The sequence below is a fragment of the Carya illinoinensis genome, chromosome 1, assembly GCF_018687715.1.
Source record: "Carya illinoinensis cultivar Pawnee chromosome 1, C.illinoinensisPawnee_v1, whole genome shotgun sequence".
Lineage (NCBI taxonomy): Eukaryota > Viridiplantae > Streptophyta > Magnoliopsida > Fagales > Juglandaceae > Carya > Carya illinoinensis.
Genome location: NC_056752.1, coordinates 3,139,467 through 3,152,403, shown reverse-complemented (window position 1 = coordinate 3,152,403; position 12,937 = coordinate 3,139,467). Strand labels below are relative to the sequence as shown.

The 12,937-nt window shown below is 37.1% G+C and overlaps 1 protein-coding gene across 1 annotated transcript; it reads right to left on the bottom strand.

The window, feature by feature from the left end:
- Positions 1-4,521: 4,521 nt before the first annotated feature.
- Positions 4,522-11,869, bottom strand: LOC122305957. Its single transcript, XM_043118373.1, has 3 exons — positions 11,624-11,869; positions 8,768-10,628; positions 4,522-6,647 (listed from the first exon to the last, which is right to left on the bottom strand). Exons 1-3 carry the CDS (start codon positions 11,680-11,682, stop codon positions 4,554-4,556), a joined length of 4,014 nt encoding a protein of 1,337 aa, XP_042974307.1. The 5' UTR covers positions 11,683-11,869; the 3' UTR covers positions 4,522-4,553.
- Between the last annotated feature and the right edge of the window lie 1,068 nt (positions 11,870-12,937).

The following is a 12,937-nucleotide window of genomic DNA, read 5'->3' as shown; positions in this document are numbered from 1 at the left end:
AACTAACCTCCAATCAGAAATGTTGTTTTATTTTTACATCTAATGATTGCTATATTCAGGGCCTTACCCCATGGAGAATGATTGGGAAGGGTAGCAGAGTTGCTGGTCTGTATCTACTGCAACAACCACAAGCTAATGCTGTTGATAATTTTTCTACCTTCTCAAATACCAACACAGTAATAAACTCAAAATTTCATCTCTGACATTAGATTTCTTCTCTTCAAAAGGAATTATCCATCAAAAATCTTGTGTGGAAACACCACAACAAAATTTCATAGTAGAATGCAAACACCAACTTCTTCTCAATGTAGCTAGAGCTTTGAGGTTTCAATCAAATGTGCCTTTGAATTTCTAGGGTGAATGTATACTCACAGCCACATATATAATAAATAGGATTCCTTCTCCTCTTCTAAATAATCAGTCACCTCATGAAGTTTTTTATGGAAACATTCCTTCATATACAAACTTGAAAGTTTTTGGTTCATTATGTTATGCTTCAACTCTTACTCAAAACAGATCCAAATTTGATTCTAGAGCCAGAAAATGTATATTCATAGGATATCATTTCGGCACAAAAGGATACAAATTATTTGATCTTGAGACAGATACATTCCTCATTTCTAGAGATGTTGTGTTTTATGAAACAGTTTTTCCATTTTTTTCTGATCTTAAATCCTATTCTGATTCATCTCAAGTTGTAATACCCAAGTACATTCCAGAAACAATATCTACTACAAACAGACAGCCCACACCTCATTCTGAAACAGTATCTCAACTTAAGCCTACCATCATTGATTTACCAAATACTGTTTCTTCAAACACACCAAACCAATTCAATATTCAAGATGAAACTCAATTTCCTCACTTGAGAAAATCTACTCGACAGTAGCTCCTAAATATTTACAGAATTATCATTGTCATCTTGCAACCTCAGCTACCTCCAACACATCCCCTAAAGGTATGCTCTGTAAGCAAGTAAGTACTCCTTACAACATTTCTGATTTTATATCTTACTCAAAATTGTCATCCTCACATCGTGCCTTCAGCATATCCATTTCATCTCAAATAGAACCAGAATTTTATCATCAAGCTATCCATCACCCTCATTGGAGAGAAGCTATGTCCCTTGAACTAGCTGCTATAGAATCAAATCTCACCTAGACAATCACTGAGCTCCCACCAAATAAAATTCCAATTGGTTGTAAGTGGGTTTATAAAATTAAATATAAGGCTGATGGTTCAATTGAGAGATATAAGGCAAGATTAGTAGCAAAAGGATATACTCAAAGAGAGGGTCTTATTTTTTGAAACTTTTTCTCCTATTGCAAAAATGGTGACATTAAGGTGTTTCTTATCATTAGCTACAATACATGGTTGGCATCTTATTCATCTTGATGTCAACAATGTATTTCTATATGGAGACTTAGATGAGGATGTTTACATGAAGTTACCACCTGCATATCTTCGAAAGGGGGACACTAGAGTGTGTAAATTGCAGAAATCACTCTATGGCCTGAAACAGGCATCTAGACAGTGGAATTCCAAATTCACAGCAGCCTTACTTCAACTTGGTTTTCAGCAGTCCAAGTCAGACTACTCCTTCACAAGGCAAAAAGGCACTGAATTTGTTGCTTTATTAGTATATGTATATGATATACTTTTAGCTAGCAACAACATGGCAATTGTAGAATAAATTAAAACTGCTCTTAATGATCAGTTTAAATTGAAGGATCTTGGACCTGTCAAGTATTTTTTAGGTATGAAAATTGCTAGAAGTAAACAAGGCATTTCCATATGTCAAAGAAAGTATGCTTTAGAGTTGATAGATAGTGCTGGTTTACTTGGTTCCAAACCAGTTAATTTTCCTATGGATACTCACTGTAAGCTCAACAAGGAAGATGGGGAATTAATAGAAGACAACACAAGTTATAGAAAACTTATTGGAAGATTATTGTATCTTACCAATACATGACCAGACATTACTTTTTCTGTGCATCATCTCAGCCAGTTTCTTGATCAACCTTGAGTGCCATACATGCAAGCTGCTATGAGAATTCTGAAATACATTAAAAAGGCTCCAGGACAAGGACTTTTTTTCTCAACATCCTCTCTTCCATTCAATTAAAAGCCTTTGCTGACTCAGATTGGGCTAGCTGTCCTGACACAAGAATATCAGTTTTTGGTTTTTGTGTGTTCATTAGAGATTCACTTGTGTCTTGGAAATCAAAGAAGCATAAAACAGTGTCCAGGTCATCTGCTGAAGCCAAATATAGGTCCATGGCATGTGCAGTATGTGAAATCACTTGGATTACTTCTTTACTTTCAGACTTGCATCAAACACTTTCCAAGTCTTCACTATTGTTCTGTGATAACCAAGCTGCTTTACATATTGCTGCCAATCCAGTGTTTCATGAAAGAACAAAGTATATTGAGTTAGATTGTCACATCACAAGGGAGAAAATACAGGCTGGCATCATTCGAACTTTACATGTATCTTCAGCTCATCAAGTTGCAGACATCCTAACTAAACCATTGGGTTTTAATTCTTTCTTTTCTCTTTTATCCAAGATGAATGTGCATAATATATACAATTCATCTTGAGGGGGACTATTAGATAACTAGTTCTGTTAGTTAGTTACGTTGGTTATGATGTATTTTGCCTTTATAGCCTTCAGTATTTTACATGTATAAAAGCAGAGCTGTAACTCCAAATAATACACAATTCAGACTTTCCTCTTCTCAATCGATGACTTTACTTCACATCTTTCTAAGTTGTAACAGAAAATTAGGCGAAGATGTCAAATTTCACTTGGTAAGCTAGGTCAAGATATGCTCTCTAATCTCTAAGGGTGAGTTAGGAATTCCGAACCTACTCTTGTTTAATCTTAAACTCTTGGGAAAGTGACTTCAGTTCCATCAAGACAAGGGAGGAACGTTGTGGAGATGAGTAATAGATTCTTAACACGAATGTTCATGGGATCCATGGTGTTCTAAGGTGGTCCAAGGGCCTTGGGTTGGGATTACGAAAAAATATAAGGAAAGGTTGGGGAAAGTTTTCTAACCAAATTTGAGATCAGAGATGGATCCTGGATTAGATAATGACATGATTTGTGGTGTGGAAATGAGCCCTCAGAAAGCTTTCCCAATTGTATTAAGTGTCTCTCCTGCTAAGGATGCTCTTGAGGTAGGCTATTTGGAGATATCTAAAGATTTCACTCAGTGGAATGTAAAAGTTTTACCATAATGGCTCATGATTGAGAGGTGGATGACGTTGCTCCAAGATTTAATGAGCAATGCTATTTTTCAATTTGGTTTTTGTTATCCATAGTCACACTTGTTTTAAATGGTTTAGTAAAATAACCACTTAAATAAAATAAAATAAAAATTACTTAAGAGTATTATTTGAGCTTGTGTGACTAAAAAAGACAAAATTCAAGATAGAGAACAACATTTATCTTATTTAATGTGTTGTATTCCACTAGTTTGAGACCATGATGTGAAGACAAGCTTCTTTAGGCCCCTTCCAAGAGAGAGATATTATGTCTATACTTCCGCATTCCTCATGATAAGCGATTTCCTTGAAAGAGTATCTGGCTTCAACAGCTGCATTTTTATCATGGACAGCTTCTCTATAAAATTCTCACCAGAGTCATATATAAAAGGAGAAGACAATTTATTGTATTGATTGGTACTGCATGTATAAGAGGAATGGAGAGTCCGTTGATCATCTTTGACTCCACTTGTAGATTGTTAATGCTTTGTGGAATGACTTTTCCAGTTGATTGGCTTGGCTTGAGTCATGCCTAAAAAAAAAAATAGTAGACCTTCCTTATCCTTGAAGAAGGTTTGGGGCAGCCAGCAAATTGCAGCAGTGTGGAAATATGTCGTATTTGGAGGGAAATGCATGATAGAAATTTTGGAGATAGTAAAAGGAGAATTAAAAATGGGTGCAACTATCCCAGCCTCGATTCAGCCGGGTTCTATTGATCATGTCCCCTACCCAACAGTTCTACCTTGTCTTGGTGTGTCTTCGGCTTTGGGAGAGAGCCCACCAAAGATGAAAAGCTTAAGAAGGATTAGCTATGTTTCAATCCTGCCTGGGGTGGGGCAAAAATTTTGAAGGGATGCACCTCTCTTCATGAAATACAAGATAAAGGATCTCATAACTAGTTCAATCTTCTTAATAATTTCAGGGCTCCTACATTTTAGAGCTCATACTTGAATAAGCAAGCTCTCCTCCTTTGGATAGACCAACGTTTTGGCTTCGCTGATTTTCTTACATCTTTTTATCCTAGATGTGTCTCTTTTGTATACGTTTTATGTACTTGAGCTGTGCCTTCTGCACTATGATGAAATTGTGTCACTTACAAAAAAAAATGGAGATTTAAAATAAAATCAAATTCAATGAAAAAAAATATAAAATATAAAATTAAAAGACTTCGAAAATCACTCTTATAGCTTATGTGAAAGGAAATGGCTAATGATGTGCAACCTTAAGAAAAATCAGCAGCTGCAAGGAAATTTAGCAATTATTTAGTGATCTATAATTAACCTTATTTTCCAAAACTTACAGATTTTGACATTGTCATGAGGCTTTGTGGACCCCTTACAAAGAAACTTTCAGAATCATAGACATTGTCGTGAAGGTTTGTAGGATTGGACATCATAGACGTGACATCCTTTGACCGTAAATGCAGTCCAGATAAATGGTCACCCCAGATATCATATGTATATTCATCCCCAAGTCGTGCCTTTTCTTTGGCTTTCTGGTTGTAAAGCTTGGACCCAGGAGCTCGAGCATGTGGAGCAACTGCAGAAGTTGAAGCAAGAAAAGGGGAAGAGCACAGCACATCGGGGGAAGGCCTGCCAAGACAAGGGAAAGTAGCAGAAGGCAACAGAACAGGCTTGGTAGGTGTTTTTCTTGATGCTGAAGGCTGCTCTGGAGTAGGCAAGAACAAGCTGTTACTGCAATGCCGTGCAGAAACCTGATGCTCCAATAGGTTCACCTCAGTATCGGATCCAAAAACCTCATCCTTCTCAGGGAGTCGGTCCGCTTCTTGAGTAAATGGACACTTGGTCTCAATAGTTTGCTCCATATCAGGAGCTCGCCGCCACGTGCGTTTGGGGGTAACAGATGCGACCGGGGACAAGGGAGAAGAAGGTGTAGAATTTCCACTTTGACTGCTAGAAACTTCAAACTGCCCTGTAAATTTGGAAGCTGCACCCTTTCTCTTCCTTCGCCTTCTTCCTTTCTCGTTCCCAGTTTTGACTGTAAGGTTACCTTGTTGGGATGTTTCTATTGTATTAGAATTATAAATTGCTACAGACTTTGACGGTAAAGAGGATGGAAATGCTCTTTCCTTTCGATTATCCAACGGATCATCAATTTGTTTATGATTTTCACATGTTGGTCCCACAAGTTGAGCAGTCATTCCCTGTCCTGGGATCCCGTCCTGACCATCAGGATGTCTACGAACACAAGCCTGCACCGAGATTTTTTCATCCCCAACAGACCTTAAGAGACTATCCACCTCACTCGACACAGACAACTTCCCATTTCCCTGGTTATGATGTGTAAGAACGGTTTTGCCAGCCTTCCTTAAAGCAGCAGCAATGGAACTCCTCTCACTCTTGCACAAGTCATCCTGGGATCCCAAGGCTATGACTTGGGAAAATATCCAACAGAATACCAGAAATATTAAGGTAAAAACAAAGAAGACTGCTACAGGGGATTTCTTCACTCGCATCCAGAAGACTGATTTCTTACAGATATTAAGCATGGAAAAGGGCAGACTTGCCTTCATGGGAATCACATAAATTCCAGCATCCAGGGACAGTTCAAGATCTCTATGTATCATGGCTGCAGAAAAATCATACTGGTATGATATCAGAAGCTTTGCTGATTCCCCAGGTTCAAGAGCAAAACCATTACAAGTATGCACCATAAATCCATCCATCCCACACTCTGTTCCAGAAACTTTGATTTTTCTAACCTCGAATGGCAAGTCTCCTGTGTTCTTGGCATAAAGCTCTTTTGACAATGGCTGTGAACATGCATAAATGGTCTCTTCCAAGTGCACCAAAGTATTGGGGGGAGAGGCATTCAAAGGAATGGGCAAATTGAGGTTAAACTCCACACTTTCTACAGGTTCGGACCCCTCCAAGAGGACAAGGGAAAGTGACCCTCCAAATCCCCTCAAAGTGAGCCACTCCACACCTGAAAGATTGTTCCTAACCAGAGCTGAACTTCTCCAGCTACATCGATTTGAAGGTTGAAAGGAAATTGGCCCAAAAGATGCTCTACCATAAGGATGAACATAAGCCTCTGTTAGTGCACTCTCCGCCATCGAGAACCCATATTTTGCTGGACCACTAGATTCATCAAAAACAAAACTACTGGATGGTGGTTGTGTGAACCCATCAGGGGCACTGCATTCATCAATAATCTCTCCTGAGTTCAGGATAAGCTGCATGACAACTGGCTGAGGGCTAGGATTCGTTACAGTGATCCACTTGGAGTGATGACTTCCAACTTCAACCATTGGGAAGAATATCTCATGGTCATCAAGCACAGACATGCCACATTTAGTACCTTGAGACTTCCAGTTTTCTAGAACCAATTCATCAGCTTCTGCTGGGTCCAGAGCCTTCCAGATAATAAGTTCATAGCAAGATCTTGGTTATTGTGAACATAGACCCATGAAAGAGAAAGCAGCAAGAACCAACATACTAAGTTCTAATATTCTGAGTCTGTAAAGCTTCTAGTATGAATAACTACTCACTATACCGCTAAGGTAATAATCAGAAAATTACACCTTCCAACAGAAAAATGTGGGTAGGATCCTATAGGACCAACCATTTCAGAACTGGATTCCGGATGTTCACAAGTCCTCTAATTCACTCAATTAGCACCATATCTACTAAGAGGGTTCCCACTTCCAAGTTCCTAATATTCATTCTTCTTTTCCCATTTTAGATTCTTTTTATGAAACATCAATAATAACATAAAAATGCTATACTCCATGAATAATCAAACTTGCTCAAGTCCTACCTCATGCTGAATAAAATGAGGGCACAAATTGTATTTAAAATTTTATGCATTATATGGAACCTCTGTTTCCCCCAAAACAATATTATCATTTTGATATGTTTCTTTTCTTTTCATTTTTCCCCACCTCTTCTTTCAGGTGGGGTGTTTAGATGCTATAGGAAATAGAATAAAGGGGTGATCTCTAGTAAGAGAAGTGAGGAACAGGAGAAATAATGGAAATGTAATAAAAAAACTACAAAGACAACCGGAATGGAGGAGTTCTCACTAGTATGGGGTGAGATCTCCCACACATGATCTTGCTACCCACTGAACAAAGGTTACTACCTCTGTGCTTATAAATATGGGCCACCAAGTGTATAAACCATTCAACAGTAACCTTTAAATACTAGTGTAACCCATGTAAGAAATATATTAAGAGCCTGTGTACTTGGCTACACCCATTAATATTAATAAAATTTTACTTAAAAATTACTTATAAAAAAATATTTTAAGAGCCTGTTCATTAAATTGTTGTTGCCTACAACCTTAGGCCATGTTTGTTTCATAATATTTCTAAAATTTTAAACTTCAATCCAAACATCTTTTAAATCTGAAAAAGCAAAATCTATTCCTCAACAAAGAACATTCCATCTAATTATTCCCTAGATTTATGTAAAAAAAAAAAAAAAAAAAAAAAAAAGCTCTTACAAAAATTATCCAAACTCTACTTGCCTACTTTCACAAACTATAATACAAAACACACCTCAGAAAGATTTTATCCAAACATTTTCACTTTTCATACCCACTTACACAAAACTCAATAAAAACACATCTCAAAATTCTTTTCAAACCCTCTCAAAAATTCTACTAACCAAACATGACCTTAGCTTTATTTCCCCATACAAGGCCTACAACCTTAGCCCAAAACAGAGATTACCTAAAACAGTAAACCAAAAATAATAAGGGTGATTTCTTCAGCATATTTTCACTTGTGTTCTAATTTTCTTCTTTCTAAAAGAATTAGTTTGTTTGCCTGTCTTGATATTCTTCGTCTTGTCCTATCAGCTTTAGACTTCCACATCTCACTATTTCATTCACAGAATCAGTGCATGTATCTTTAAGAACTAAGAATGTAGCAGCTGTGGGGATTGATTAAGTTCAGAGATATCACAATGCTCTGAAACACATGATGACCTTTACTGATTTACTGAGCAATGTCAAGAAATAATTTGTTTGAATCGGAATGAAGAGAAGAACCTACATGTATCTTCCACTCAGCTGTATCCTAAATGGCATTAAAATATATTTGAGAGGTAGCAGATAAATGTAATGTTTAGCCATGTCCATTATAGGAATATCTTTGCATACTTTGCTACTCAATTGGCTTAAAAAGCCAACTTTTTTTGCATTACATCTCCAAGATCTCATGAACCACCATGTCAAAATTTGAAACCCAACTCAAGTCTGTGTTCAATCTACTTGTCACCTTAATATTGACCAATACACATAATGGACTAACGCGTAATGTTCTTGCAAGAAAAGATATGAAACTATTTCCAAATAATCAAGAAAGATCTGCTTACTCGTTAATGACAAGGCACATGCAGTTGCATTATTTTTCACTGATAAGCAGATATAGAATTTAGAACAAATAAAAGAGTAACTAGACTTTCGAAAAAAAAATAAAAAAAATCAAAGCTGATTCAGTGCCACAATAAAGGATAAGAATATACATACCTTGATCTGTGATGGAGAATGCATGCCACTGCCCAAGGACCCTGACATCATATAGCCAGATTCAACCTTTTCAGACTGATATTCAAATCCAATAGAAGGGTCCTTCTGATGTCTTGAACAGTAATAGGTTATGTCCTGGCAAGGAATTTCTATCCGAGGACTGCTCGAGTCATTTGTAAGTATGAGTAACTTACAGCTCCAGTATATATTGGATACTTCAGGTGGAGAATCGCTTAATTCAACATGCAACTGAGAGCAAGTAATCAAAGCAACTTGTGTGATAGTGCCAGGAAAAAGTAATAAGCCTTCCATGTATTGGATATGAAAACTTTTCCTATCTGAAACCTCACTAACCTCCATGACATTCAGTAAGTGAGAAGCAGCATTTCTCAGAGACAGAGCAACAACAATAGTTTCACTCGCATCACATGGAACTAGAGGTTCAAGAAATGCTGATATAGATCCTGAAAGATCATCATAGGCGGCTTTCCCATCTAGTTCTGCTTCAAGAGGAATCATAACTGTATCAGACTTGTCTTGTGAAGACCTTAGCAACTGCATACAAAACGCACCAAAGATTTTCCCCTCAGACTCAATTGAGACATCTATCTCTATCACTGCTTCAGAGCTTTGGGGACCTATCTCCCAGTTTCCATGAGGCCTAATTGCCAAGAGTGGCACACCGACTTGACCCTTTTTCACAACCAACTGGTCCCTAACATTTGCCAAACCTAGGTCATTAGAGCCCTGAAAATTTTCTAAACTACAAATCACTTCAGTATAATGAGAAGTTTGCCCTAGAGAAACTTGCATCCACGCTGTCACTTCCTCCACATGGATGGTTTCATCAAAGGGATTGAACAAAGACAAATTCTTAGTCCATCTTCCACTGGAAGAAACATCCAGACCTAATATAGGTTGAATTCCATAAGGCGACTCTATAGCAAAGCCCTTAGCATGGACTAGGAAACCACCAGCGCTTGTCTGCAAAATCAAATGAGCAGAGGACAAGCCCAACCATCTAGGAAAGTATACAAAACAGATTGAAGCTACTTCACCAGGTCCAAGCAAAGCCTCACTAGAATTGCACGGATAGAATTGAACATCGGTGCTGAAAGGTTCATAAACATGTAAAATGCTGTCATTGCATGTGTTTGCCACAGTCAAGAAAGCTAATGAAGGAAGATACAAATACTTTTGTCCCCAATCTAGAACATTAGGCTTAATTTCGACACTGAAAGACGAAGAACCATCAAAAGAACATGTTTTGGTCAACTCATAGTTCCTTTCTGGCCTAAAACTTTTGCACTTCTGATTAATTGAAGATCCTCTAGAGAAAGAAAAATCATTTTGATTAGAACTGTCAGCTCGAATGGTTGATACCTCATTAATGTCCTCTTTGAAGTTTAAAGAACAAGAAACAATCCCTCCTTTCAATAACTCGAACATGCCATGGTCAGATGACCAACTTTGATTACTCATCCACCCGCTATCCCTAGTAGATTTATCAGGTAATTGACAATCAGACTGACTCCCAGAAGCTTCTAAAGCAGCAGCTCTGTGTTCATACTCTTTAGAAGAAAAACCCGGTAATGTTGATGGGAAGCAGAACGAACGAGAGTTGGTACAGACGGTCCCAATATTTACATGGGTCATTGGCTTTCCATATCGAGTACTACTATAACCAGCACCAATATCCAGAAACCCCACATCAAACCTGTCTCTGTATGATCCACACGCATCATGTTCCACTGGCTTCAGCATCCCATTCATGGAGCTTGGTCCACATGTAGCTTGGCAAAAAAGGGTACATGAAAGAACCACTACAAATTGGAATGCTCTGACTAGGTGAAACAATCCCCTGAATAAGCCATAATCATAAATAACATAGCGTGAAAAGGGTTCCCAGATTACCATACCATTTGAAGTTGGTATTAGAAAGAAAAAACAATTGGCCGCACAAAAGCTCCTTATTAGGAAGAAATTCAAGAAAACATGATATAACTGTTTTTATTTTAAGTATTAGCATGACTGAGGAGCCAAAATTTAATCTTCTATTTTTTTCAGCATTCAAACATAGGCAAAGTGGCATAAACATGCTGGGGCCAAGATATTAACTTAATAAGGCGCATCGATGGGTATACTACAAACAAAAGCAACATAATGCCAAGCCAAAAGAAATAGAGAGATGATTAGGTCCAATGATGCTGCATTAGCCGATGATGTTTAAAACAAATTCCAGCCTCTCACAGTTCCAGACAGTAAATACCAGTGTTTATTGCATCCGTTTTACCTAAACCCAATAAAAATACAAAACAAAGCAAAACGTTAGAAGTAATCAAATGAACAGTTTATTAGAACTTATTACCTAAATATTTATTCCCACAATCTTGGAAGTGATTCTATATCCACGACCTAACACACTAGATTTACCCATATGAAGTCCAAACCTTACACCGATAGCTTCAAAAGCACTTCAACGTACTACTAAAAACAGTTAAGTAATCGATTCTCCCGAAGAGAGCTCTTTGGTAATCATGTCAACCACAAGCTTGGTCGAAAATTAATAAACCCCTCCAAGTAAAAAAGGCCATTACCCGAACCAAGCGTGAATAAACAGGAAACCAACATCAAACAGGTGCCAGAAACGGAAACAAAAAAGCAATCAACTTTTCAGAAGTAGCAAAAAGCATATTCTTTTTTCCCCCTCCTGATGATTAAAATAAGAAGAAAAACAGAGAGAAGGAAGGAATCGATGATGAGAAAACGAACGAAAACAAAGTGGTTTTAGAGCAAAAATAATCAGAAACATTAAAAGCGAAACAAAGGACGAGGTAGGAGAGCTTTAAAAGTTACCTGCTGGGGTACATGGCGAGCTGTTCAGAAGCTCTGATCTTTAGGGTTTCGAAGTCCATGTCTGAGGAAGAGAGAAAAAATCATGAGGAGGTTTTCAAGGGCTCTCGTTGATAGCTGCGACTGTCCGTGGTGGGCCTACGTATATGCTTTAGAACACAAGCACGCACACCTGATACCAGCGAATGAATGGCCCTGCCGAGAACCAACCCTGAAGACCGAGACGAAGAGTCAGAGACGGACACATGGAGAGAGAGAAACAGAGACAACATGACATGTGTCGCACTGAGTCGGTGAAAATTACTAAACTGCCTTCCACCGTGGTACGACGCAGGCAAGCAGCCTTACGACTACCGGACAACAAAATCTCACACGGTTGGCTTACTTTTGAAAAAAGAATAATTTTATTGAAAGATTTTAAATACGTGTAATTTTATTTAAATAATAAATTTTAAAATTTAAACTATACCATATGATATGTAAAATAAATTATAAAAAAACTTCAAATGACACTATTAATATATATATATATATATAAATCTTTACAATTTCATGCAATACTTTTCTTAACTAATTTTAAAATCGCACGCATCATCAACAAATATAATTGTTATGTAATTATTTTAAAAAAATAAATAAATACAAGATTTATATGAAAATAAATTTATTTTTTAATAAAAAATTTTATTTTTTTTCAAAATGACTGTACAATATTTATATATTTCATAAATGTATGTCACATTATTCTAAATAAATTTATTTTTTAAATAATTTTTTTTTTAATTTTTTAAGTAGACAAGTTTTTAATTATATTAATAAAATTTTGACTAATTTTGAGAATTTCCATATTCTCAACCAAGAATTGCATCACATAACTGTCAATAAACTTTGGTTTTCTTTTAAGAAAAGTACTAAATCTTATTATTTACATATGTCTCGGGAGATGTATCGTAATTTTTCTTTATTTTAACTTTGGCACCTCTGATAAAGAAGAATTATCCCAGAAAATACATGATTAGGTGGTTGTGTCGAGGAGGGTGAAAAGGTAATTAGGGAATAAGTAAAGCCATTGGAAGTTGAAAGGAAGTTGGAAGAGCTTTCGGTTGTGCCGGAGAAAATAATATTATAAACAATAAATGTTTAATTAATTAATTAAGTGTTGTTTGGATTGTAATGAGACGGAGACAGTCCCTAGTAATTGGTGCATGAACGCGTGAAAAGCGCATTGCCAATGCCATCTCACTCGGGGCCCTGACCACATTGCCTGCCAGCCAAGTACACAGTACCGAGGGAGTGAATAAAGGAGAGTGATTTTGA

Bases quoted from the DNA above. Each gene is read 5' to 3' on its own strand.
- LOC122305957 (XM_043118373.1), bottom strand. From the start codon at position 11,682: ATGGACTTCGAAACCCTAAAGATCAGAGCTTCTGAACAGCTCGCCATG. The intron at 10,629-11,623 runs GTAACTTTTAAA...TGGCTTATTCAG, and splicing joins CTCGCCATGTACCCCAGCAG to GGGATTGTTTCACCTAGTCA. The intron at 6,648-8,767 runs GTATGTATATTC...ATTATCTGGAAG, and splicing joins ATTCTCCATCACAGATCAAG to GCTCTGGACCCAGCAGAAGC.